We start from the raw sequence: 27,610 nt of genomic DNA on the forward strand, positions 1-27,610 counted from the left end.
CAGGAGAAACATAAATTGAACAAGTCACTATTCGCTCTCTGTGCTAGGGGAAGGAGAATTACACATGGACAGCTAGACGTGGTAGACCATGGGGTATTTTATGGGAGGTTTCAAAGACACAGGAACTGATCAGAAAGATGAAAGAAGTCAAGTCAGACATAAAGGTCAAGGTAAAAGATTATGGAAAGGGGCTGATAAGAGCCTAATAGGTTTATCCTTAGAAAAGGCAATGAATAGTATAAAATCCACCCTGGATTCTTCTTGCTCCACTCCCAGAATAGGAACTATAGCACCCCCAATGCTGAGCTCCACTATAATTTGGTCCCCTAAAAGGAAAATGAATGATTCTTAGGTCAGTATCTGAAATGACTCATTTTCAGATCAGTTTGGCTTTTAGTTCTTGCTGACCTCTTTTCTTAGTAATACTGATAGAGTGGCTGGCACCTAGTAGGTACTCAAAAATTGTTTCATGGGATAACAACTGGGATTCTCTCTTAGGGTATGACTAAGTTCATCTTTTGGTATAGGTCCAAGTATTAGACCCCAGCCTATCCTACTTCTTTGCATTGAAGCCCTGTTTGATAAATGGTAACACAATTCTTCCAGTGTGGAAGCCTAGTCACACCAGAGCCTGCACTACAAGGAGTACTCTGCAGTAGGAGCCAACTTCATGTGCCAGTTTATCTGTCTCTTTTCAGAATGCTGCCACTTTCACCAGCTGAATCCACTGGGTGAAACTGGGAGGCTCCATTGGGGAAGAGAGTTAGTTAGTGCATGACAAGGAACTCTAGACAGGATCTTGATTGGCATGATTGGCATAACAGTAATCCACCAAAGGATGGCAAAGAGTGGGAGACAGTACAACCAAGAGGAGCCGAGACTTGAAACCACCTATCAGGAATGAACAGGAATTTCCAAACTGGCTTCATCATGGAACTCTGCACACATAGGTAACCTAAAACCTAGAAGGAGTTGAATTACCAAAAACCAAAAGGTGCAGACTGGATGGCACATGCCTATAATCCCAACACACTAGAAGGCTGAAACAGAAGTATTATCAAGTTCAAGCCCAGCTGGGGATTTAGCTCAGTGGCAAAGCGTGTGCCTGGCAAGCGCAAGGTTGTGAGTTCGGTTCCCGGTACTGTAGAAAAACCAAAAAAAAAAAAAAAAACAAAAAACCCAATACACCCATCTCCCTTTAAAAAAAAAAAAAGTTCAAGTCCAGCTTGGACACCTCAGTGATACTTTGTCTCAAAATAAAAAAGAGGCAGACTAGGGATACAGCTCAGTGGCACAGTGCCTGCCTGGCAAGTGTGAGGTCCTGAGTTTGAGTCCCTAACCCTGCCCCAAAATAAAAAAGAGCAGGGATTATAGTTCAGTACAAAGGCCCTCAGTTCCCTAGTTCTACCAAAAAAAAAAAAAAAAAAAAAAAAAGAGGTAGGTAGATAACTCCGTAATAATAAGAAATGACTAATTTTCTTTTTACCATTTTTCCTTTTCAGACTTAATGAAATGCATATTGTTGCATAATTAAATGTACAGTAGAACAATTTTACATTCCACTTCTTCGCTTAACTTTTTCAATTGACAAATAAAAGCTGTATATCATGGTAAACAACATGTCTTGATTTATGTATATAATGTGAAATGTTAAGTTAATTAGCATATCCATTACCTCTCATATTTAACCATTTTTTATGGTGAGAACATTTAAAAATCTGCTTAGCATTTCCAAGTATATAATACACTGTTATTAACTATAATTAACATGTTATACAATGGATAGCCTCAATTTATTACCGTAGGCCATGTGAAATTTTTTATCCTTTGACCAACATCTTCTTAGCCTCCTCACTTACTATTTTATAATTATTTTTCTACATTGTTATTTAATCTTCAGATGATCATTTAACAGGTACATACTATACCACTAATGAATTCATTGTAAGTTACCTACCTACCATTCTGCCAGTATTAAGATTTCTGCTGTTTGGAGCCGGGGATGTAGCTCTCAGCAGCATAAGTGCTTGCCTGGCAAGCAGGAGGCCATGAGTTAGATTCCTGGTACCAAAAAAAAAGATTTCTGCTGTTCCCCAAGGGTTAGCACTGTCAAAAATGTCATAATCTCTTCCTATTATCATGTATTCCTAGCATAAAAGGTTCACAAGTGAGTTAAGAGTCAGAAGGGATGAAATTTTTCTGCAGTACTGCCTACTCTTTTTAAAAGGGTTTGATCAACTTTCATCATGTCATAATACTCTGATAAACTGAGTCACTGTCTGAAAAAGGGCTTATCCACTGGTAACACAGCCAGCAAGAACATAGCTGTCAAGCCTGGAGTTCACCTTTCTGAGGTGTAGCATGCCAACTGAGACACAGGAACTTCCATGAGCCCAAGTGAGGAAGCTGGGAGGGTGGGCCTTGGCAGGAGCCTGACCTGACTCTGGCGCACCTGCTGCTGCCTCTCTTAATCAGAGGGATTGAAGCAGGTGGAGGGAGCTTGGCAAGAAGCAGGGGCCTGCAGAGCACAGAGCAATACAAGGGAGCTCATCTAGTGTTCTCTGAGAAAGCTGACAGCTCTTTCTGCTTTTCTTTTCCATTTCTAATCTCTGAAACTTCTTTTTTCATATATTTCTTAAACTAATAATTATTTAGGATCCTATTGTGTACATATTACTATTCTGGGTCTGACAGAGGGAAAATTTATGAAAGTGCTGTGATGGACGGAATTTCCTCTGCTGAAGCTCTGACCTCAAAAATGACTATCTGGAGCCGGGGCCTTCAGAAGAGAAGCAGCAGTGGAGGTGGGCCCTGATCCAAAAGCACCATGCAGTTTCCTTACAAGAAACACAAAAGCGCTCTTGCTATCCCTGCACAGAAAAGAAAGGCCATGTGAAATCACAGCAAGAAGACTGCCATTCACAAGCCAAGATGTGAGCCCGGGACGTAAACTAAAGTGTCACTTATTCTATCTCAGGCTTTGAGCCTCTGAAACAATGAGAAAATGTTTAAGCCATCTTGTCTCTCTTACTTGTAATGGTGGCCCAAGCAAACTAATGCAAGTAGGAAATACTGCATCTACCTCTAAGGTGCTTACAATGGAGTGGTATAACAAAACAAGAGAGTAAACTACAGATTTACAAATTACCCAAGTGGGAGATGAAAGAAAAGGGGGTTAAGAAAATGAGAAGTAATTACTGGGGCTTGGACTGCTGGAGAAAAGGGCTTATTAAAGGCAGAAGTGGCCAGGTGTGGTGGCACATGTCTGTAATGCCAGTCCTCTGAGAGGCTGAGGCAGGAGGATAATAAATTTGATTCTTGCCTAGGAAGCATAGCATAGCAAGACCCTTTTTAAAAATATTTTTTAAAACAGAGCTGGATATGTAGTTCAATGCAAAGGCCCTAGGTTCAATCCCCAGTACCACCAAAAAAAAATTTTTTTCCCTCAAAAGGAAGGTGGCAGATCATACTCCTAAGTAGGAGATTACACTATAGTGTCACTTTTGTGCTGGCAAGTTTTTGTCCATTTTATTTTCCCCTCCATCTCTAGTGTTTAGAACAGCTCTAGGCACTTAGCAAGCACTCCCAAGGTTTGTACTGTTCAGTGTGCAAATGAGCACCTGAGTGAATCCCGCCAGAACACTGAAATTACAAGACAAAGGAAAAAAAAAGACTACAATTGATGGTCAATAGGAAGCAAGTTCTAAAGAGAAGACTAACATGGCTCGCCACCCTATCAGGTGTGATCAACAAGTAAATACTGAAATGTTAAAAACGTTTAAATTTAAAACACACTTTGCCAGGAGTCTCCTTCAAAATACTCTCCCTTGCTTTGATTATACTTATTCTTTCCAATTTCTGAGGCACGAGGTAGCTAAGGAAAAGACTGGAGAGAGAATGGAGGGCAGGCCCACTCTAGAGCTTGCTTTCTGGGCTAGATCTGAAATATAAGGTAACAAAGGAAACATGTGGGACAGAAGAGAGGGCCACCTTGAAGCCTGCTTTCTGAGACTGGATCCACCTTTTGAGTTAAAAATCAGCCCAGAGCCAGGTGTGGTGGTGCATGTCTGTAATCCTAGCATTCGAGAGGCTGAGGCAGGAGGATCATTGTGAGTTCAAGACCAGCCTAGGCTACAAAGTGAGCTCAAGGGCAGTTTTTTTTTGTTTTGTTTTGTTTTTCTGGTACCAGGAATCGAACTCACGACCTCATGCTTGCCAGGCAGGCGCTGTGCCACCGAGCTAAATCCCCAGCCCTTCAAGGCCAGTTTGAACTGCATAGTGAGACACTGTCTCAAAAAAACCAAAAAAAAAAAAAAAAAACAAAAACAAAAACAAAACTCAGCCCAGGACCAGGATGCCCTGGTCTAAACACAATGGGAAAAGGTAACCTGTTAACTTAGTTTATACACAATTTTGTGCCCTTGGCCACTCTAACCCTAATTATCATGTCACTGACTATGCAGATTTGACACCCCTGTGGACTCTGGATGCCAGACAGTTCCTCTCAGACCAACCCCTCTATCCCACCTCAAAGCCTAAGACTTAAAACCCTCAACACCAAGAACTTGGGTGCTGTGAGCTCTTTTCATTAGCCAGTTCTCGTCCTTTGGGGTGGATCTTGTTTTTTCTCTTTCAAATAAATCTTTAATCTTACTGCCCCTCCTGGTCGTCCGGCTCCATTCTTTGTTTAGAACAGCAAGAACCTAAGCAAGACACCCAACCTGGTAACACTGCTGCTGAGTGCGGTCTAACAGAAAGGCAGCCTCGTAAAACCATGATACTGTGTCTTCACCCACCTCCACTGCATCTGGCACTGTGCGACATCTTGCTCTAACTGGAGGAAAAGAACTTCCAGAACTGCTTCATAAAGTGGCAAGATGATAGGGTAAGTGTGTTGGAAATGAGGGGAAGTAGTTTGAGGGGGATTAATGGCAATGTTTCTTTTACTGTAATATATCTTGCAAAATGTAAACATTCCTTGTAGTATTTTTTGATCATCCCTCACATACTCTTTTCTCTACCTTGCCCTTCTCTCATTACTCCCCTTCTTTGCTATTTGTCAGTATAGTTTATCAAGCATTACTGTTCATTTCCCTGCATTCCCATGTTTCCCTCTCCTCTGCCTCCTCTCAGAATATTCATGTTTCTCTTAGCATTATAAAGTGGAAAGCAGAGGAGAAAGGCACCTGGGGTATTCCATAGAGAGGGGGAAAAGGAAAAGACTGCATGAGATGCTGTCTAGGAATAGAGTAATCATGTATTTTGGTTCTCCAAGACCAATGGTGGCTTATACCTGTACCCCAACAGCATATTCTATAATACTTTCCTTAACTCACAAACGTATCTCAGTTTAGATACAAACTTTGCACATATTCAAAAGTAAAAAACAGGAATGTTGCCACATGCCTGTAATCCCAGCACTCAGGAGGCTGAGGCAGGAGGATCATTGCAAGTTTGAGACCCGGCTGAGCTACAAAGTGAGCTCCAGGCCAGCCTAAAGTGTATAGTGATCCTGTCTCAAAAAGACCAAAAAAAAAAAGAAAGAAAAAAAAAAGAATGCTCTAGGAAGACTAGCTCACATGGATTAGAAAGGAGAAGAAGAATGAAGGAAGGGAAATTAATTAGGTACTTTAAGAATGTAGTATTGATATACATTGGAGGGCCCGGCACTTTGTAGACGACCACTAAGTATTTGTTGATTGAATGAGTACCGAATAAAATAACAAGACCCTAGTCCAAGATAATGACAGAACAGAGAACAGTGAAATTCAGTTATTGGAAGGCACCATCTACATCAGACTGGATATGGAGGATGACTGATGGAAACAATCCAAGGACATGAGACCCGTACCTGGTATCAAGAATGATACTGTTGGCAAGTATGAGGTCATGAGTTCAATTCCTGCTATCAAAAAAAAAGAATGTTAGTGTCCCTAAAGGGGATGGGAACATGTGAAAGCACTTTGGACATGGAAAGGAACGATGTATCAGGAATGCAAAGCTGAGAATAAGACAGAAGACATCATGAAAACACAGAAGCTTACCAAGACAGGGATATGGGTTGGAAAGGGGAGGTAGAGAAAAAGAAATGCACAGGGAGGCTCAGGGTGTCTCTGCAGGAGGAAGCAGGACTACACAGGAGGTCAGGGATGGCCAGTGTGAAGAGACAAAACCTGTTGGCTGCTTTCTGACTGAATGGATGCTAAATTCTCTCTGAAGTCCAGGAAGAATTCCCAGGCCCTGGGATTGCAGCAAGTCAGGAAACGTAAGGCCGCAGGAGCAGGTGGGACACTAAGGGTGTCTAGGAAACTGAAGCATAAGCTCAGGTGGCCAGAGAGTGGATGAGCACCAGTGAGACTAACAGATCTCTGATCAACAAATCCCTGAGGATGGCAGGTAGACAGGTGTACTACCCCAGGACCGCCCCCCACGTCAGGGTGTGAGGAACACACAAAGTGCACTGTCCTGTTCCGAGAAACAGTGGCAGCAAAAGCATGAGAGACTTTACCCAGGGCAGTTCTATTCCATTAATCACCAGGGTCATTTGTCTGTTTGGGTCCCTCTGAGCAGCGGTCACATGGTCCTTAGTCATTACCAGCAAGTGAGTGAAAAACAGGGGAAAACACCTGAAATAAATTCAAGGGACAGATCAGTAAAATGTGAAAATTGAAAAAAAAAATACCTATCAAGAAACATGAAAATATGAACAGTTCTTATCTCAAGCACAAAAAAAAAGGCTAACACCATACGGAAAAAGCTAATATATTTAACTACATAACATTTTCAGTACGTCAAAAAAAGAATCTGTAATATAAACTGGAGTTTATCTTATGTGAGAATTGCTTGTGTGCGTCTCTGTGCCCCTCCTTCTCACAGCGACACATGAAGCTCTAAGCCCACAGAGGGCAGCGCCCATGAGATTCGCCCAGAGGCACCACCCAGTGCTTGGCACAAAGAGGGTTTGCTTGGTTCAGGATTCTATCTCAAAGAGTGAACGCAGGATGGTAAGAGGTGAACCCACCATGTACCGCTACCATCTCGTCACTTTGGGCTTCATATGGTTTGATGCATCCCAGGACAGGGTATTTCCGTTCTTGTCAGTGCTGTTTCAGTACTGCCACCCAAGGGCCTAAATTCTCTAGGAAACTGACCAGTCTCAGCGCCAGGATGTTTTCAGAATGCCAGAGCTGGAAGGACCTCCCAGACTGCCGAGTCACATATCCAAATACACAGGTGGGGAAACTGGAAGCTGAGGAGAGCTGGGACCCAACTCCAAATTGCACTACATCACTCTTTCCCATCAACCCAAATGAAATCCAGAGGTCCCCCTCCCACTTCCGGGCTTTTCTCCTGCATAATAAATCATCACTGAGAAATGTTCTCTTTTAATCCTGTTCCTCACATCCTTTAGCAAGTGGGCTTTCTGTCCCAAAACTGACTTCACAGTCTCCCTCTCAACTGGCAGGAGAAAAGGGAATGGATGACTCACCCTCAATCTTACACATAGCTGCTGCTCACCAAAGATCTGGGCAGCACAGATCTTGCCTGATCTTCTCCTGGAGTTCAGTAGGGGAAGTTCCCAAGGGATCCTGAATCACTGTAAACAGATATAAATTATGGAATCCTCGTCAGGCAGGATGGTACCTGCCTGAAGCACCATCACTCAGGACGCTGAGGCAGAAGGATCAGGAGTTCAAGGCCAGCCTGGATTACACAGTAAATTCTAGGTCACCCTGGACTACACAGTGAGATTTTCTTTCAAAACTGACTTCTGTCAGAGGGAAACTCCAAGTGGACAGTCAGGGCAGTGTCTCATTCTTGGGTACCTCCCTTTCCTGTAGAATGGTGAGCAGTCAGAGTGATGATTTCCATCTTAGAGATACGGAAATGAGGTTCCCAGGGACTGAACGACTTGCTCAAAATCAGGTGACTAGTGAGGGACAAGCTGTCTTTGTCTCAAGGAAATCCCCATTCTAACACTTCAAAGCTACTTCTTTTCAAAACCTGTTGTTAGAAGGCTCCATATTCTCCTCCAACCGCAAAATGCATTCCAACGGGAATTTCTCCGCAGTCTAGCTTTCAAGAAAAAGTTAGCAAAACGTGGACGAGAGAGGGACTTAGCTAAGTGTCTTTGAAGAGACACTAAGAAATAAATCTTTAAAGGCTGGACACTATAAGACATTAGCAGAAGTTTTTTCCCCTGATTACCCATTTTTTGGTTATTGGGTGTATCATGCTCGGCTTCCAACACTTCAAGGAAGTTGCCTTTCTTCCCTCCCAGAACAGAGCCCAGACTTGAAGAAACTATATCCTCGGCACCTAGAACACCCCTAGGCAGATGCTCAAAAAATATTTTAGTGAATAAATGAGTGAACTCCAGGGTCCGCGCTGGAAACAAAGCCGGGATCGCAGTGGCCGAGCGAGTCTTCACTGACTCGGGGGCTGGAGACCCGGGAGCTGGCCAGGGCGTCCCCAGAGCGGGCGAGCGGCACACGGCCGCCACCCCGGCGCAGTGAAGCGCGGCTGGAGCCCGGGCCGAGACAAAGGAACGTCGCAGGCGCGAGAGGTGAGGCGCCCCGACTCCGCACCGCCTCAGAGTGGAGGAACCTGGCTCCGGCCTGCACCCAACGCGCCCTGGACCCCGGGCCCCCAGCCCCAACGCAGTGAACCCCTCACCGCTAGCGCCTCACGCGGACCTCGGAATAGGGCGGAGAAGGAATTGCGTCCGAGACCCCCACTGACCCCTCTCGCGACCCCGGCCTCTCTAGGCAGCGGGAGGCTCCGCGTCTCAGTGCCCACCAGGCCGGCGTCATCCGGTTGCCTAGCAAGCAGCTGGGGGGGGGGTCCTCTGGCCATTTGGCCCCGCCTCCCGACCAGTTTATGCTCTACCATTGGATGGAGATCGGGCTATGGCGAATTTAGCCAATAAGGAGAGAGTCCTGGAAAGGGCGGTGCCGGAAGGGGCCAGGTTAGGGCGGGAAAGGCAACCAATCAACAGTGTGGTCACGCCAGGCTCTTTGCGCCGCCACTCACTGAAATCACCCGGTCCCCAGACCAGAAGCTGGGCCAAAAGTGATCTGCGTTTCCACCCTGCACCTTTCAGCCTCAAAGCCAGGACTGGCTGTTTATGGGCGACAGGTTTTGGGGGATACGTTTTGGGGGCTTGCATCCAAGGTGTGATCCAAATATACAGTGAATGTTTAAATTTTTGAAAAATAGTACAGTAAAAGACACAACTGCTGTGATACTCATCACCACCCCCAGCTTCCAGCACACTTCTCCCATCGTTCTTGCCACTTTCTGGAGCAGTTCTGGAGGCTGAGGCAGGAGAATCACAAGTTCAGGTTCAGCCTAGGCAAATTAGTGATTTAACGAGACCCATCTCAAAACATCTTTAAACAGGGCTTGGGATGGACTCGATTCCCAGGGCTTCCCCGCAATGCTATTGCAGTATTCAGTGAGGAATGACAGTAGCTGGGACTAGCTTAGGAGTGACGGCGGGGTGCAGATGAGACTGTATATTTCTTGGGTATTTGTGATAGTGTCGCCTGACTAAGCCACAGGCTAGGGGCGACTTCCCAGCTACTGAGCCAAGCGAACAGCGTAAGATTGTCTTTGGAAAGTGCAAGAGCCGATAAGGGTCCAGATTTAGGGGGAGGGACCTATAGTTTTGTTTGATTTGGGATCAGTAGCTGTGAAGTTAAAGAGGTGAACAAGACATCTAAGAGGAAATGCCAAATAGGAAATTGGAATAGTAGCCCGGAGCTCAGTGAAGAAAGCTAACCATGTAACCTGTGCTTGACAAGATGGTGTCACGGCGGGAGTGACTACAGATATATAAGTCTTCTAAGAATTGAGCTTTTGAAGGGCGTCCCGAGTCCCAAACATGCCTTGAATACATGAAGTCCACCAGAGGGTTTCTTACCCATTCTTACTGCGCATCGGCTTCTTTTTAGGGAGATCGAAAGGGGCGGGGTGATTTACGAGGCCCCGCCCCTCCCCGTCTCCCGTCCCGCCCCCGCTGGAAGGAGCACTCGGGTTGGCAGAGGAGCATTCGCTTCCCGCGAAGCCGCGGGTCCGAGACATCCCCCTCGACTCCTGTGCGTCCGCCGCGCTGGTGTCTGCGCGGTCTGCTCTCCGCTCACATTTGGGGGGCGGGGGCGTGCTGAGTCCTTATCGGACCCCAGGGGTGACGATTACTCAGTGGTATTCTAGTCCCGTCCTTATCGGATTTTACGAGCTTCATAAGTCACCGGATGCCCAGGGGAGCTGCCGAGCCGCGTCCCGGGGCCGCTGCGCGCTGGATGGGCGAGGGCCCCGCGGCCTCCGGGTCGACTCTGCTCCGAGCATGGCCCGGAGATCTGGCCTCGCAGGGGCCCACGGCCAGCTGCGGACATCGGACACCGTGCAAAGCCCCGCAGGACTCGCGTGCGCGGCGGAGGGCAGACGGAGGCGCGGAAGGTTCCGCAGGCGGCGGGGCGAGGCCTGGGCTTGGGGCGGAGGGGCTCTGCTGACCAGGCCGGGCCCGGCCCTCCAGCTGCCAGGGCAGAGTGGGGCCGAGCTCCCCGCCCGCCCCGCGTGCCCTCTCGCCCTCGCGGTGGATGCAGCTGGAGGCCAAGCGCTGGCTTAGGTTCCCACTGTGCGGCGCAGTGGTCCGTGTTTGGAACCTCTCCACGGCCGCGACCCCCGCCAGCCACCTACCCGCGCCTGGCTGAGACCCAAGGTCGGGACAGGCTCCTTAGGAGATAACTCTGTCCTCTCACCGGGCGCCCTTGGTAACCTGGGAAGGGGCGCAGAGGCGACTGACAGGCCAGGTGCGGCGGAGACTGCTCTTCCACCAGCCAGCCGCACAGAAACAGCGCCTCCAGACGGCCCGCGTGGCGGGCTGTGCTCCACCAGGGTAGTCGCTGAATACAGACCAGGGGGCTGGGGAATATAGCTCAATTGCGTAAGTGCCTGCCTGGCGAGTGCAAGGTTCTGAGTTTGATTCCCAGTTCCCCCCTCCTCAAAAAAAAAAAAAAAAAAAAAAAAAAAAACAGATCCGGACACCAAGAGCCGATTTCAAAGCCAGACGCATGTACAGACAACTAATGAACAAGCAGAGATGTACTTCAGCAGAAAAAACAGTTATTGGGAGATTAAGGATAAGAAAGTTGAAGCAAAACAATATTGCATGAAAGAAATCTTAAGAGACTGTGAAATCTGTGAATCATGCTTTAGGTTATTTAAAATATGCCAATTTTTTCAAGGTATGCAAAATAGTGCCTTGGAATGTGTCTGTTCTCAAGACCTTTTGAGTATTAGTAAGTGTACCTTTTTAAATGTCTACAGCACTGAACCTATTTTCAGGCTTCGTACTTTGTTTTATCTTGGAATATTTTAATTAATATAGCACGACATCTCATTTTTTATTTGCCTGCTAGTATAGAATTAAGCTATTGTCAAATGACAGCTTTTTAAAAGGGAGCTTACAAATAAAAAGCCTAGTTATTTTAGGCAAATTTACCAATCACTGTAGCCCATCTACTCTGGGTCTAATTTTAGTAGATAAGAGTAATGGCAAGTGAAATTTGGGGGGAGGTGGGAATCGAACTCAGGACCTTACACTTGCCAGGCAGGCACTTGTGCCACTGAGCTAGATCTCCCGCCCCAAAAATCTAACATTTGAGTATCCTGATAACCTCATGAAGTGAAGAGAGGAGCATGGCTATTGCTCACTTCCTGCATCTTCTGAGGACTGAGTCCAGGCCTTTGTGTCCCAGGGAAGGTGAACATGTTTGAACATGTACAATTTCCAACATGATGGCACAGCTGAATGATTTCAAGACTGTAGTTTGGCCAGAAAAGAAGCTGCAGTAAATTTGGGGCCTGCAAAACTGAAGCAGAGAATTCAGTTGATGAAAAGACTAGGATTAAGAAGAAGCCAAGTACTTTACAACAGGATGATGGGAAAAAAGGCTTGCAGGCACTTAAGAACAAGCAAGGCCTCACCTTTGGAAGGCTCAAGATTGCAAAAGGGAGAAAGTATTTTTTGAGATAAGAGCCCCAGATAAGAGTTCCAGGACAGAGGAAATTAGTTCCCCAGGATTCAGCTGATAGTGCTCAGCTATCGAGACACTGAGACTTTTACAATCACGATTCAAGGAGATCTAGCTACTGTTTAAACTGGCATCATCCACACCGTGCTGGTTTTATAGGCATACAGAGTCCATGAGTCGTGGAATCAGAAAGGCTTCTACCCAGATTTCAGAAAGCCTAGGAAGGAAGGTAGTATGCTTCTGAAAGAGCAGTGCATGAAACTGTGAGGGGAAAGCCCAAAGTGCAGTGGAGACCCCATTAAGTTGGAAAAACCATGCATGTGAAACATGTGAGGAAAGATGCAAGAAGTAAGTAAAGCCAGGCCAAGAGAGAAACAATGAGATTTCCAACTAGCAATGCTATAGGGATGGGGCCGCTCAAGCTCTTTGGCACAACTTGCCTTGGGTGCTGGAGATGGAACTATGGGATTGAATGTATGCCCTGGTGGATTTTGATGCTGCTTTGGTCTTAATGATTTCATTCCTCCCATTTGGAATGAGAGTGTTTATCTTGTGCCGTTGTATTATGGAAGTGTTTGAATTTCATTTTACAGGGGCTTCCAGCTAAGAATTTGCCTTGTCTCAGAGGAGACTCTGGACTTGCACTTTTCAGCAATGCTGAAACTGTTAAGATTTTGGCAACTCTTAGAGATAAATTAAATACATTTTGTATAATGAGGTACACCTGAGTCTTTTGGGGACCAGGGGCAGAATGTTATGTTCCATATATAGATGTTCCCCAAAGCCTCCTGTGCTTAATCTTGGGGCTTTTGTTAGGTGGCTGGATCATAAAGCTGTGACACTCATCAGTGGGTTAGTCTGTTGATGAGTTTACAGCTAAATGTGATTTTGGACTGTGGAACCTAGTCAGAGGATGTGGGTCTCTGGGGGCGTGGCCTGGAAGGGCGTATCTCCTTCCTCACTTCTCCCCTCATGCTCTCTGCCTCCTGGACACCATGACATGAGCAGCTATTTCTCTACCATGCTGTCCTTCTTGGAGCCACTGGACTATGGACTGAAACCTCTACAAAGTGACTATTTTCTTTCTTTTTAGTTTTGGAGGTGGGATTTTTGTATGTTCTTCAGGCTGATCTTAAATCCCTAAGCTCAAGTGATACATCTACTTTAGCCTCCCAAGTACAGGGAATGATAGACATGAGCTAGACCTGAATCAACCCAGGATGACTATATTCTTGTTTAAGGAAGCAGGGTACAGTGCCCAAGTTCAAAACATAGGTCACTGTGCAGAGTAACTTATTATCTCAGTGGAACACAAGTGCCCACAATTCCTAGATACACAGTCATCCCCAAACACACAGACACTCACAAATCCATTAGTTTTTTTGAGCCTGAAATACCAATAGTAAGACTTCCATGAATACACAAGGAACATATTAATAAGGTCTTTGAACATGATGGCCCATAAGATGTATTTCCATCTTTAGAAGCTTGGGGAAAGGGGTTAATAGTACATAACTGAAGGATGATTAAATATGAGATGAGGTTAAAAATTATTTGACAGTTAACAAACTACTATTTATATACTGAAGTAGATATATATCTGAGCCCAAAGAGCCTACAATAAGTTTGTATGAACATATACCATAAACACTGGGAATAATTTAGAAGGAAATGGAAGAAAAGTTGCACCTTGTAGCACCAGCTAATTCAAAGAATTGAGGTCACATCAATAGACATTTTAGAGGAATGCAGAAGCATATGAAGAACAAAGTCCTTAAGTACTGAGGTGGAGCCTGGTGTGATGGTATACGCCTGTACTCCCAGCGCTCAGGAGACTGAGCCAGGAAGATTGTGGTGAGTTCAAGGCCAGCCTGGGTTACAAAGTGAGCTCAAGGTCAGCCTGAACTTCATAGCTAGACCTTGTCTCAAAAAGGCAAAAAAAGAAAGGAAAAAAGGTGGATGTTAAAGGTTACAGGGGAGGGGGCTGGGGATTTAGCTCAGCGGCAAAAGCGCCTGCCTGGCAAGCGCAAGGTCGTGAGTTCAGTTCCCGGTACCGGAGAAAAACCAAAACCAAAAAAAAAAAAAAAAGGTTACAGGGGAACTTAGATTACCAAATAGGAAGAAAAAAACTTCTAGATAGGGAAACACATGTGGTAAGAAACTATCAATAGGAGTGAGTGTAAAAGTAGGTGAGGAGAGCAACAGACAACAAGCAGGACCTGGCAGAATGTCTCTGTGTAACTGGTGACATGGATGAGCTAGAATACATATATATATTACTTCTGTTATTGAGAAGCACAGTCTGATTGTGGGATGCATAATGCATAACTAAGAAATAAAATAGACATTAGGACAATTAAAAGAACAAAAAGAAAAACGTACAAGTAAATGAAATGCATAGTCCTCATTTTCCCAATAGTAGAGGAGGATTACACTAAGTTACTCTCACTGTCACACCTTACTGATCCAGTCAGAAGCAAATGGCAATAGTGCACAGTGATTAACAATTCCAAGAGCAGAGAAGAATACATATCCTTATGAACAAAGCTCACCTAAAGTTCAATGTTCTCTGTCTCTGGAACCACCCTTAAGATACTGACCAAGGCAGACCTGAAGGCTTCTCTCCAGTGTGAGTTCGTTGGTGGTGGTTAAAAGTGGAACGCTGACTAAAGGCTTTCCCACACTCAATACATTCGTAAGGTTTCTCTCCAGTGTGAACTCTCTGGTGCACAATAAGCTGTGAGCTGTCACTGAATGCTTTCCCACAATCCTTGCATTGATAGGGTTTTTCCCCAGTATGTGTCCTCTGATGCACCATAAGGCTAGAGCTGTAACTGAAGACCTTCCCACATTCACTACATTCATAGGGTTTCTCACCAGTGTGAATTCGCTGGTGTATAATGAGGTGAGAGTTCTGATTGAAGGATTTTCCACACTCATTGCATTTATAGGGCTTTTCACCAGTATGAAGTCTCTGGTGCCGAACAAGGCATTTACTCAGACCAAATGCCTTACCACACTCGCTACATTCAAAAGGTTTTTCTCCAGTATGAATTCGCTCATGGTCAATGAGTTGGGAGTTCTGATTGAAGGCTTTTCCACACACACTACATTTATATGGTTTCTCCCCAGTGTGGAGGCTCTGGTGTCGAATGAGACACTTACTCTGACTGAAGGCCTTGCCACATTCATTACATTCATAAGGCTTCTCCCCAGTGTGGATTCTCTGATGGTCAGTAAGGTTTCTGTTGGAACAGAAGGCTTTCCCACACTCACTACATGCATAAGGTTTCTTCCCAGTGTGAAGGACCGGATGTCTCACAAGACTTTTACTCCAAATAAACGCCTTTCCACAGCCATTGCACTCATAGGGCTTCTCCCCACTATGCATTCTCTGGTGATCGAAGAGCTGGGAGCTCTGTGAGAAAGCTTTTGCACATTCATTACATTTATAGCGTCTCTCCCCATTATGGAGCCGCTGGTGCTGGATAAGGTGGGAGCTGTGTCGAAAGGTCTTCCCACACTCACTGCACCCATAAGGCTTTTCCCCTGTGTGGGTCCTGAGATGAACAATGAGCTGACAGGTCTGCCTGAAGCTCTTGCCACACTCATTATACTCGTAGGGCTGCTCTCCAGTGTGGATGCTCTGGTGGCCAAGGAGGTGTGAACCCCAACAGAACAGTTTTCCACATTCAGCACACTGATAGAATTTCGGTCCCTTTGCAACTCCCTGATGTTGAACAGGACTGGAGGACAGATTTGGATGTACCCCCGCTTCCATATATTCTTCACATTTGCCTTTTGTGGAATTTTTAGCCTCATCTGTAACTTCCAAGAAATCATTTGCCAATCCACGCCCTTCTTCTTCCAAGGGGTGCCCTTCCAGCTGCTCTAAAATATCTTCATAGGCATCTCCAGTTTCTGGTGCAGGAGCCACCCCAAAGAGTGACCCTGTTGACCTATCAGATGACTCTGATTGTTTAGACATGGTCTTTGCAGTGAACTCTGAACTCTCCATCCTGTTCTTACCTGCCATCAAAACAAACAATAAAGCAACTTTTACTTGTTTCTTGTCCTGTTGTGGAAACAGAATAATCAAGAGTTGAATGTATCTGTTTTAAAAAAGTCACACTAGGGCTGGGGATTTAGCTCAGTGGCACAGTGCCTGCCTGGCAAGCACAAGGTCATGAGTTCGATTTCCAGTACTGGAAAAAAAAAAAAGTCACATTACAGTTAAGGAAGGAGATGACACATTAAGAACAGAATAAATACCTCATATTTTTTTCTCTTCAAGGATACAAAGGAAAGATGATCAGTGGAGGAGGAAGAAGGTGGAAAAAAGAGCAAGGACAGATGGATATTGAGCAACTTGGCCTGTTAGGATGGTCAAAAGGAAGAGCCAGATAGTAATGCATGGTGTACAGGATTCCAAAAGTCACTGTGCTGATGTTGCCTTGGTAACATGATGAACTCTATGTTCCTTTCCTACATGAAATTTCAAAAACATTCAAAAATTTCAAAAAGATTTCCAAGTTTCAAGATTCCAAAATTTCAAAATACTTAAAAATTGCAAAAAAGATTCTAGGAGACAAGAAAACAGGCAAACACCTGGAATCAAATACAAGAAAGAGGGCAAAGATGGGAGTGACTTGGTAAAATATTTCTACCACGGTATGATTTGGAAAGTGTACCAAAAGAGATCATGTATGACAGACCAGTGACAACACGTGGATGTGGGCTCACATATGCTGGGATAAAGTGTTCAAAGGCACAGTGGAGTTCAAAAGCGGGACACCATTGAGCTCCAGATTTTTTTTTTTTTTTGGTACCAGGAATCAAACTCAGGACCTTGCGCTTGCCAGGCAGGTGCTTATGCCACTGAGCTATATCCCCAGCCCTAGCTCCAGATTTTTGGATTGGAAGGATCCATTTATGCACTTGTACTAAAAGAGGCATCAGGGCTGGGGATTTAGCTCGGCGGCAAAAGCGCCTGCCTGGCAAGCGCAAGGTCGTGAGTTCGGTTCCCGGTACCGGAGAAAAGCCAAAAAAAAAAATAAAATAAAATAAAAGAGGCATCAATAATTTAAAAGTTAAAATATGCCTTTGGGCTCTTGATTCTCTAGAAAAAGAAAACTAATGAGTTGAATACCTGAAATTCTGCATACAACATTGGACAAGGTCCAGCACTCATGGTTATCACTAACCACCAAAACATTGGTTCCTTTCAAGCATTTCTTAACCAGGGCCAGGCCATCCTACCACTTAGCATACAGAAAATTAGAAGACGTCTAGCTCAATGTCGGTATCGTCCTAAGCTTCTCAGTCACAGGAACTGTCATGTAACAGACTTGCCAGAGAGGGAACTCACACAGCCATGTTTTGTGTTAAATGACACTAGGCATCCCATGAGAAACCACAAATGAGACTGGACCAGAGTGAGGACCTCAACCCACGTGTATCTTATCTGTAGGTTACTCGTTAGCCTCTGCTGTGGCCTGGGCCACAGAATGTCGTAACACTAATCATGTTTAATGGCTGCATCATCCAGAATCCCTAAGTAAATTCTGTCCTGAAAACAGACCAAAACTAAGGCAATGACAAGTCAAACCTACAGGTGAGATGATGAATGGCACCAAGTCAAGCCATTAGGAACCACAGCAAGTACTAAATATGAGAACTGAAAACAGAGTTGAGGAGAGATAATGGGGACAATGTTTCAGAGTAAACAAATGTGTAGCAGTGGGAGAAGATGCAAAGAGACACACAGGGGCTGCTGCACTGCTGTCACAGCAATACTGGTTAACATTCATCAGCTTGACTGCTGAGGCCATGGCTCATTCTCCACAAGGCTGCTTCCCCCAAGTTTTGTCAAAATGAGTGGCTTGTTCTAGCCTCAAAACAAAGAGCTCCTGAACCAGGCATGGTGGCACACACCTGTAACCCCAGCACTTGGGAGGCTGAGGCAGCAGGATCATTGTGAGTTTAAGACCAGCCTAGGGCTGGGGATTTAGCTCAGCGGCAAAGCGCCTGTCTGGCAAGCACAAGGTCATGAGTTCAGTTCCCGGTACCGCAGAAAAACCAAAAAAAAAGAAAAAAAAAAAAAAAGACCAGCCTGGGCTATACAAAGTGAGCTCAAGGCCAGCCTGAACTGCATAGGGGGACCCTGTCTTAAAAAGACAAAAAAACCAACCAACCAACCAAACAACAACAAAAAAACCCAAAGAGCTCCTTACTTACCATAACCTGATTCCCTTTTCGGAACACCTGTACATGCATTAAGCAAAAAGAATACTGATTGATGTTAAAGCTAGTATTGGGTGCAGAAAGGCTCATTTTACTATTCTGTTTTACGTATGGAAATGTTCATAATGAAAAACTTGTAAATATGACAAAAAATGTACAGAGTGCAGACTTGAAGTTAGTGGGGAAGGATCGTGACCAGGTGAGGCCTTGCTGCGGGAATCTCCCAGCATCGTGTCATGGTGCAGGGCTCTCTGCCTGATGGCCAGGCCTTTCTATTTCTGTATACTGTGGGCAGGTGAATTTCCACGGGCTGCAGTCGCTGAACAGCGAGCTTGCACTGCTCAGAAACAGGCCCGTCCTAAAGAGCAGAGTGCTGAAGAGTTCAGAGGGCACAGAATACAGGCTTTTGGTGAGCACAGGGGCAATGGAGAGGAGCTGGCTCATACACTGAAAAAGACAAGGCCAGGGCTAGACAAAGGCCACTAAGAAGGAATATGGACTGAGTTCCAAGAGAAGCCCTTAGACAGGAAAGCAGAGGGGATGCCTCCAGGGTGGAAGAGTGGTGGATGGGGGCTCCCGCCATTCCCAATCCAGACAAGGCAACTAGGAAATAACACAAAGATCCACGTTCACCTGAGACCTGACCATATGAAACACAGCGGTCACTGCTCAGTCTCCTGAGCTCCCTACCCAGGGAAGGGAAAGACCCGAGGATGCAAGTTGATCTGAGGGAGGAAAAGGGTTCTGAGTGGGCCTAGCCCTTGGCTCCTATGACATCTGTGTTCCCACAGAGGGGACCCAAAACTGCCCAAGCAGCCCCACACACACACTGACTCAGCCCTCTTCTTGAGGCTCCCCTGTGTGCTAGGAAATGTTCCTGGAGGGTGCAGTACAAGGTCCTGGCCAAGCTGAGACAGGAGTGCCCCACCAGGCCTCATTCTCTTCAGCCTCCCTGAAGGAAGCTATTCTCTGACCACATTCTCTCTGCCTGGCTTTCCTCACACTGCCATGCCTCACTTCCCCACCCATCTCTGCCACTGTGCCCTGCTGCCTCCCCTCCTGCCCTTTTGTGATGGACACTCCTGGAAGCCCAGCCCAGATCTTCCTTCTGTCAGTGCTCTCACTGACTCTCATGGCTTCGACCTGCTCTCCTAGTTCTCCCTTCCCTCCGAGACTCCGACCACATGGCCATAGATTGCACATTTCACTCACCTGCCCCACAACCCCTTAATTCACTTCCTAAAATGCATGTTCTTACTACCTTTCTTTCCTAGTTTCCCATTTGCAATGTTCCTTTCCATCACTGACCAAATTCCTTTCATTCCCTGGCCCCCATGGACTCTTCCATCCCACTCTTCCTCACATGGACAAGTCCTCTCCCACGCATCCCACTTCAGGTTGTCACTATCTGTTCCACTGCACCCACCTCCTGCTGCACCTCCTGAGATGCTGTTTCTCACCCGTCACCCTCTTACATCCAAATCTTCCAGGCCTCAACTCAAACCCTGTACAAGCAGGGCTCTGGTTTCCAAAAATCACTCTTCCTCACTCTACCTTGGTGGGGCCCAAGGAACTCTTAGATAAGAGTCTTGCTTACATCCCCGACTTCCTTCCTGTCTATCGCTCTTCTCATGCCTTTATTTCAGGACTTCAAACTTGTCCCCTGCTCTTCACTATGAAATATACCGACATTTCCTCCATGAAGCGTCCTACATCTGCTCAATCTCACAATGCTCTTGGCTTTTACCAATGATCACTGTTCCAGTGCTCACACTGCTCACCTGTGTAGGGGTCAAATGCCTAGGGACAGGTGTCCCTCACCTGTACCTTACCTTTGCTACCGTATGACAGACTCCCTGCCATCCCGATAACAATTCTTTGAAAACAGCAACAGTATACTGTGTCCGGTCCCCAACAGTGTGTTCCTTATGACAGGTGCTTGACAAAAACTTTCTAAATGCATGCATGACTATAAAATAGCCAAGAGGAGCAAACAAGGTCACGACAGAACAAGGGCTCCCATTGGGTGTGAGGTGGACAGGTGAAGGAGAGTACAGAAGAAAGGTGGCTCTGATTCGAGCCAGACTGGGCTGATGAGTACCGACGTGCCCGCTAGGGAGCTGCTGTGCCCCTTCATCATGAGGAGGCTCCAGGTGGGCTCCAGGAACCGAGCCCCCATGAAGGGGTGAGGTAGGAGATTCCTCTGTTGCATCCAGCGCTGTTGTCTCATCCAAAGGTACTTCCTTTTCCTGTGCTGAGGCTGAAACCTAGACATAAGGAAATATGATTGGGTTCAAAAGAGCATCCTTGAAGGTATGGAACTGCAAACGTCTCAGAAGCCCTCATCTGGGAAGAAACATAGGGAAAAGAAAGCCATCGTGTCCTTCCACCAGCACCAGTAACACCTATTAGCAGCAGCTTGGGAATCTGTGGTTCCCAAAACTCCAAGAGACAGTTTGTGATCCTGCATGGCTGAGTCTAGCTGTGCTTACTTCACTTGTCTTATGGGGATACTGCCTATTTTGCAAGCTTCCTAGAGCTGAAATAAGATGTAAGATTCAGAAGAATTTTGTAAACTGGGTGGTTCCATAGCCCAGCAGGGATCAGGTATGCAGATGCCCGTGTTCTTCCCATAGTAGCCAAGTGGCTTGCTCCTGAGGAGAAGAACAACTTCTCTGCCTGGCAAACCACATGGAAAAGCCTGTTTACTCATTCAGCTATTCCACAATGGCTGCCAGAAAAGACAGTCCTGCCCTGTGTCAGAAAATGCAACCCTGACAGTAGCAGCACAGTAAAAAGTGGAATCCGGACACACCATCTGAGGCTGCAGCTATGAATGTGCAGCTGCCTCACCTACCCAACTATAAACTCTCTTGGCCAGGGACTCAGTTCCCTTTTTGCGAGGCTCCTTGGACAAAGCAATGAGACTCTTAAAGGAGCAACTGTTCCATTTAGTTAAGCAAAAAGTAAGAAATAAGGATGCATCCTTTCCCTTCTCATTAAATGTACTCTCAGTGCTCTTGCAGCCTGTTTAGTGCTGTGGTTGTGCATAGCTGCTCCTCAGCCCCCAGGGATGGCTCATTTATTCACATGCATTCACTTGTGACAACAGTTTTAATAATGTCAAACGTGCATTATTCGGTACTCCTGGAGAAAGATCTTGCCCGGGAACTCCAATCAATTGGAAATGATTCCCTAGTCAGAGACAGGTAATCATTTTTTTTAAAAGCATGAATTAACTGACACGCTGAGTATTGGAGAAAATGTATATACTGGCCAGGCGTGGTGGTGCATGCTTGTAATCCCAGTACTCAGGAGGCTGAGGCAGGAGGATCCTTGTGACTTTGGGACCAGCCTGGGCTACAGTGTGAGCTCAAGGCCAGCCTAAACTGCACAGCAAGACCTTGTCTCAAAAAAAAAAGAAAAAGAAAAGAAAATATATATACTGGTTTTCTCTGGTAAAGTGCAAAGGGGTAGAGGGGATGAGGCTCCCTGCTCAGGTTACAACGGAGTTATTATAAAGCAAGATGGGGAACAGGCAACCATGGTGTATGGTCTTTTTTAGTATGTCTACTTGGCATTGATCAAATGCTAATCCAAGCATTCCTGTGAAACATTCTATGGCTATGATTAAAGCTTATAATCACTTTATTCTAAGTAAGGCAGACTATCCTAGAAAATGGACAGTAGGGCCCAACTCAATCAGCTGCAAGGCCTTATAAGTAGAGCTGAGGGTTTCGTGAAGAAGCTTCCGCCGTGCAGTGTGGCTTCCCCTTGGGCAGAGTTCCAATGTGTCCCTCACATCGCCTCTCTGTGAATCTGACTTGTCTGCCAGCCCCAAAGTACATCAGCCACTTTCTAGCAGTAAACCTCCTTACACACATGCACACGTGCATGTGCGCACGCACTCTTCCCGCTGGTTCTGTTTCTCTGACCAAACCCTGACTGATACAGATGTCATGGAACTATTTAGCACTATTATCCAAGAAGTCAGGTTTTCCAGTGTTTCAGACTGCTGGCTTTTTTCCAGCTTTTCATCTGATTTGAGTAACTTGGCTATAAATTTGAGAGAACCCCAGGAAATAGAGAAAATAGGAATTTTAAAAAATAACACCCCCCTCAAAAAAAAACCCACAAAAACAAAACCCTCTAGTTGGATTTGGAGAACTAGAAAAAGGAACAAATGATTATCAGGTCCAGAAATGTACCTAAGAAATCTAAGAGGCAGGAGAGAGAAACCTGACTTAGAAGTCTGAAGAAGTAGTTAGGAACAGATCAAGCCGGGCTTGGTGGTGAAGTCTACAATCCCAGCATTTGGGAGGCTGAGGCAGGAGGATCATTGCAAGTTCAAGGCCAGCCTGGGCTACAAGGTGAGCTCAAGACCAGCCTGAACTGCATAGTGAGACCCTGTCTCCAAAAAGACAAAAAAAAAAAAAAAAATTACACTGAAGTTCCCACTCCTATACTGTAACCACTATGCAGATCTTTGTGACTGCTGTGTGGATTTTGCAAAGCAGTATCTCACAAAGCAATTCAGATCTTGGCTTGAACTTGCATTTTTTTTTATGGCTTAGAGGACATAACTATTTCCCTTTATTCATGAAAAAGGTTTGGAAATCCTAAAGGCAAACCAGCCTAGAGCCTGGGAACCAGAGAATGCCTATTCCTGGGCCAACCCAAGTACTAGAGAACAGTTTCAGGAGTCATTCCAGACCAAGTGCTCACCTCTCCTGATCCACTGAGATGTCTCTGGAAATCTTCCACCACGGCCACGGCCTCCTCACCACTCTCAGGGTGATGGAGCTGCACCCAGGACTGGAGTTCCTCCGGCAGGATGCTCAGGAACTGCTCCAGCACCAGCAGCTCCAGGATCTGCTCCTTAGTATGGACCTCAGGCATCAGCCACCAGCAGCAGAGTTCCCTGAGCCTGCTCAGTGCCTCCTGAGGCCCAGACATCTCATGGTAACACAATTGTCTGAAGTGTAGTCGGAAGATTTCACAGACAGAAGGGTGGCTCTTCTGGAAACTGCAACCCTGCCTCCAGGTCTGGCTCCGGGGCTCCTGCTTCACAGGCAGGTGCCCCTCCTGCTTGTGGAACACAGCATTCCTGGGGATGAGGCTTACATTTCCCCTGCTTTCTGTGGTCATTTCGATCCCAGAGAGAAGGTTGTTCTAGCTCCAGTTGGTCCAACTAAAAGTCTGGTCTATAATTCAGATCAGAAGCTGCTTTTCAGGGTTGGAGTAGGTGGTGCTGCGAGTGTCACCTACAGAAGATCAAGAGAGAAATCATAGTCCTCAGGGTATTCAACTCTAGGCAGATGAAAGATCCTCCAGAGTTAAAAAGCAATGCTCCATTAGGTGTGGTGGCACATGTTTGCAATCCCAGCACTGAGGGGGCTGAAGCAGAAAGATCACAAGTTCAAGGCCACTGCTCTCACAAGTACACAGGATTAGAAAGACAGCAATGGGGGGCTGGGGATTTAGCTCAGCGGCACAGCGCCTGCCTGGCAAGCGCGAGGGCGTGAGTTAGATTCCCGGTACCGGAAAAAAAAACAAAAGAAAAACCAAAAAAACAAAACTAGAAAGACAGCAATGGTCTTCAATGTGGGACATGCAAGATATCCCTAAAGGGGCAAACAAAAATACTAACTTGTTACTTAACCCCTATTCAATGTATGTTTTATAATATGCACTGAAATTTGTCTGGTAGTACATCTTTAACTTATGCATAAACCTGTGCTGGGAATGCATTCTCAAAACTCGTAAAGATGTACAACAGAGAAAGCTTGGGACTAATATTCTGGAGACACAGGTAGATGCCGCACATACTCTTTTCCTGTTTGGTCTCTTTTTTTCTCCCCCTTTCTGACAAACTGTTACTCATCTGTCAAGACCTAGAACAAATACTATTTTCTCCTGAAGGCTTTCCCAACTGTCCCTAAAGGACAACTGTAGCTCCCCTTGCTGTATCTCTCACTTTAACATTGTATTTTAACTGGTTTATGCACATCTGAACAACCATGCAAGCATTCCACACTGCTGGAGGCCACCAAAACAAAGAAGCTAGATAGTCAGAAAAATCCCAAATCCTTTCCACTCAACTCAACTCCTCTTCCTATTTCTTCATGCCTAACAGTGATCACTGCCCCAGTGACCTGACTAGACATCGTTCATTTAAACTTCATACTGTAGTTGTTTATAGTTTAGCCAGCTTTCTCCACTTTCTGGAAGCACTCAATGGGAAGAGATGGCTTCCAGACACGTTTGTACGTATATATCATTGGCACATGTTCGGTAAACGAATGAATGTGCTTCGTTTAGCTGATATGAAAGTTTGCGGCAAAGTTTAATCAGTGTATACATCGTAAAATGCCAACTGAAAACTATGGCGCGCTGGTAATAAAAGTATGTGTGCACTGCTTACAAATCACCATGCATCCCGGATCCCTAGGTAAGCTATTTTCCTGTGGGCCTCAATTTCTTAAAAAACGAAGATGGACTTATCTGTGGACTCTACTCTGAGGTCCCACTCGTGCAGGAAGTGCAGGCCATTTCCCTAATTCCCTTGCTGTTCGGACGCTCAGCAGCGGATCTCTACTTGGGTTTTGAGTTTCCGGGCCACACTTCACGGCTGACGGGAGGCCGGGTCTGACCGTGTGAAACCAGGCTCCTGGGCGCCGCTCACCTGGCCACGTCCGCCCGCGTCATCGCTGGATCCGCAGGCGCCCGGCGCCCGGCCCCGCAAGGCTGTCAGCGCCACGGGACCAAGCGGTGGCTTCGGGCGTCCGGGGACGAAATGCGCTCCGGGCAGGCCTCGGCGACCCAGCCTCGCGCCCCGCAGCGCCTCCCTCTGAGTCCCCGGCCAGCCCACAGCACCCCTCGACACACAGGAACTCTTCCAGGACCTGAAGGAGTGAAAACAATGGCCAGGCCGGAAGCGAATGATACCCCACTTCCGGTACGTCTTCCGGCCCCTCCAGCATCCTGGAAGTCTCGGTGGCGAAAGTGGGCACGTAAGCACTGTGGGCTGTACCATCCGTGAGGCCCAGCCGGGGATGCATTGCAGTGAGCGCCGGCATCTCATCTTACGGCCCCAGGGATTGTGACAGTTTGACCCATAGATGTAGTTAATCTTTTCTAAAACAGCATTGGTGTCCGAGGAGAGGCCCCCAGGGAGAGGCCAGAGAGAAGATAAAAAGTCAGAAGTTAAACTTGTCCTCTCTGCCTTGCCAGAGGATAATTCCAACAGAAGGAGCTGGGGATTTAGGTCTGGAAGAGCAAGGTCATGAGTTCGATTCCTAGTACCGGAAGAAAAACCAAAAAAAAAAAAAAAAAGAAGAAGATAATTCCAACAGAGGAACGATGTACTGACAGAAAAACAGGGAGATTTATATTTGATTTTAACCTGAGGACGGGGTATGGAGACATCCTCCCAGGAGTGCTTTCACCAGGTGATGGTGGTCTTATTGTTCATCCAAGTTCAGAGGAGCCAGGAGTTGCGGATTGTGTAATGTTTTGTTTGATAGAATCCAGGTGGGTCCTTGGTGTTGCTGGAATTGTCCTGAGTAAAAATATGTATAGACTAAGGTTAGTGATCAAGGGACTCAGAATAAAATACATATGTTTGTACTTGCAAATAACTGTTAACATTACATTGGGTACAGGAGGAAATGATTTTACGTCAAGACAATTGGCCAGTGATGGTGAACCTTTAGAGCTTGCAATGATACAAACAACCTGCTGTGGCACATAGGCCATAGGTTCACCACCTAGTTATATTATCTAGTGATACATGAATAGCTTACAAAGTCAAAAGTTAATGTTCTACTACAGATTTGTCACTCACCTGAAATATGGCCTTAAAGAAACAGTGGTTAAAAAACAAAACAAAACATGACTCACGACATTGTTTCTGGGAGGCAAGCATTACCCAAGTGGACTTCACCTTGGAGAATGGTCTGCAGACAGAAGCAGGCTGTGAACAAGTAAGTGCCTGTCACCAACATGACTGAACAGGCCTGGGATGCACAACGCTGGATGTAATGGCCACAAGTGAGGCACAGAAATGAAGAAGGGCCACTCCCCGATGAATTCACTATGTATATCATCATGGCCTCGTAGGGAGATCCTTTACAGAGGCCAGGAAAACAGCTTTCTGGGCTGTCCAGGGATCAGCAATATCCAGAAGTGTCCTGGGCTTACCCGGGCCCTGACGTGTGGCTCCCATATCCATGCACAGGCCAGAATAGAGAGAAAGGCTGTGCAAAACCTGCTCCAGAGTCTTCAAGGTCTTAAAAGAGATCTCTCAAAGCAGATTCTGGGGGCTGGGGATTTCACTCAGCGGCACAGCGCCTGCCTGGCAAGCACAAGGTCGTGAGTTCGATTCCTGGTACGGAAAGAAAAACAAAACAAAACACCCCCCAAAAATACCACATCAAAACAGATTCTGTCCACTGAGCCTAATGGTGACTGTCTAACATAAAAGTCACTCTTTGCATTTGGAAATCTTACAGGGAGGTTGTGACTATCTCAGTCTAGCCTGCACCTAACATTACCACAATATGTAGCTTTTTGGTCTGTCCAAGCCTTAGAAGCCCAGGGTTCTTGAGCAGAAAATCTCTTAAAGTCAGGCCTCATGCAATCACAATCTTTATTTCGAGGTTTACCTAACCATGTGTTGTCCTGAAGTTATATCTGCTTGGCATAGTTGACACAAAGATCGAGTCTGCTGTTACTTTTCAGAACTATTTCATGCTCAAGTGGTTGGCTTTCATTGTGGGAACTGGGCCCACAGGAGCAGTATGTCTAGACTTTGGAGATACTTCTGTGTCTAGCACTGTGGGCCTCATCTACTCCAGTTGAGTTGGGCCCCAGTGAGCAATGTATACGGTACTCCGTGCTGCCTCCTATATAGGACCTTGACACACCTACATTTGGGTCAAGATGACCATAGCAGGCAAGCCATAATTCTATACACTATCCTGACCTGTCTTGGAAACCATCACAGAAGTTTTGTATCAGAACTACCATACAGGGAACCCCACCGTTATGTTTCTAAAACAAAATTCATGTCTATTCCTAAATTTGAAGTTCTACTCGTGATGTCATCTGTTTTCGAAAAACCTGGTCCTTGTATATGAGAACCAGCCACCAAAAGTGGAAGGGGTTGAAAGACGGAAGAAAGAGACAGACACACTCAGGTTTGTTCAAAGTGTGATTTATTTATTTATTTATTTATTTTTAAAGAGTAAAAGAAGGATAACATAATAATAGGGGGGACTTAGCAAATTACAGACAAAATGGTAGGAAATTATCAATGGTTATCATTT

The 27,610-nt window shown here is 45.9% G+C and overlaps 1 protein-coding gene across 9 annotated transcripts in view; it reads right to left on the reverse strand.

Annotated features, from left to right (window-relative positions):
• LOC102010492 (zinc finger protein 660) overlaps nt 1–25,228 on the reverse strand; it is a 28,811-nt gene extending 3,583 nt beyond the window's left edge. The window contains exons 1-4 of one of the 9 annotated variants that reach the window (XM_005383479.2): nt 24,967–25,228; nt 23,007–23,545; nt 20,383–20,548; nt 14,657–16,067 (exon numbers count right to left, since the gene is read on the reverse strand). In XM_005383479.2, coding sequence (XP_005383536.1) covers nt 14,657–16,067; nt 20,383–20,548; nt 23,007–23,429 — 2,000 coding nt within the window. In that variant the 5' untranslated portion in view covers nt 23,430–23,545; nt 24,967–25,228. Of the gene's footprint in view, nt 1–5,851; nt 5,906–6,508; nt 6,627–7,489; nt 7,598–8,208; nt 8,645–8,676; nt 8,816–14,427; nt 16,068–20,113; nt 20,235–20,382; nt 20,549–23,006; nt 23,546–24,966 lie in introns of those variants that run through there. The other 8 variants (XM_013513419.1, XM_013513422.1, XM_013513420.1 and 5 more) reach the window with 8 other exon arrangements.
• Between the last annotated feature and the right edge of the window lie 2,382 nt (nt 25,229–27,610).

Source organism: Chinchilla lanigera, unplaced genomic scaffold (assembly GCF_000276665.1).
Source record: "Chinchilla lanigera isolate Chin_1 unplaced genomic scaffold, ChiLan1.0 scaffold00019, whole genome shotgun sequence".
Lineage (NCBI taxonomy): Eukaryota > Metazoa > Chordata > Mammalia > Rodentia > Chinchillidae > Chinchilla > Chinchilla lanigera.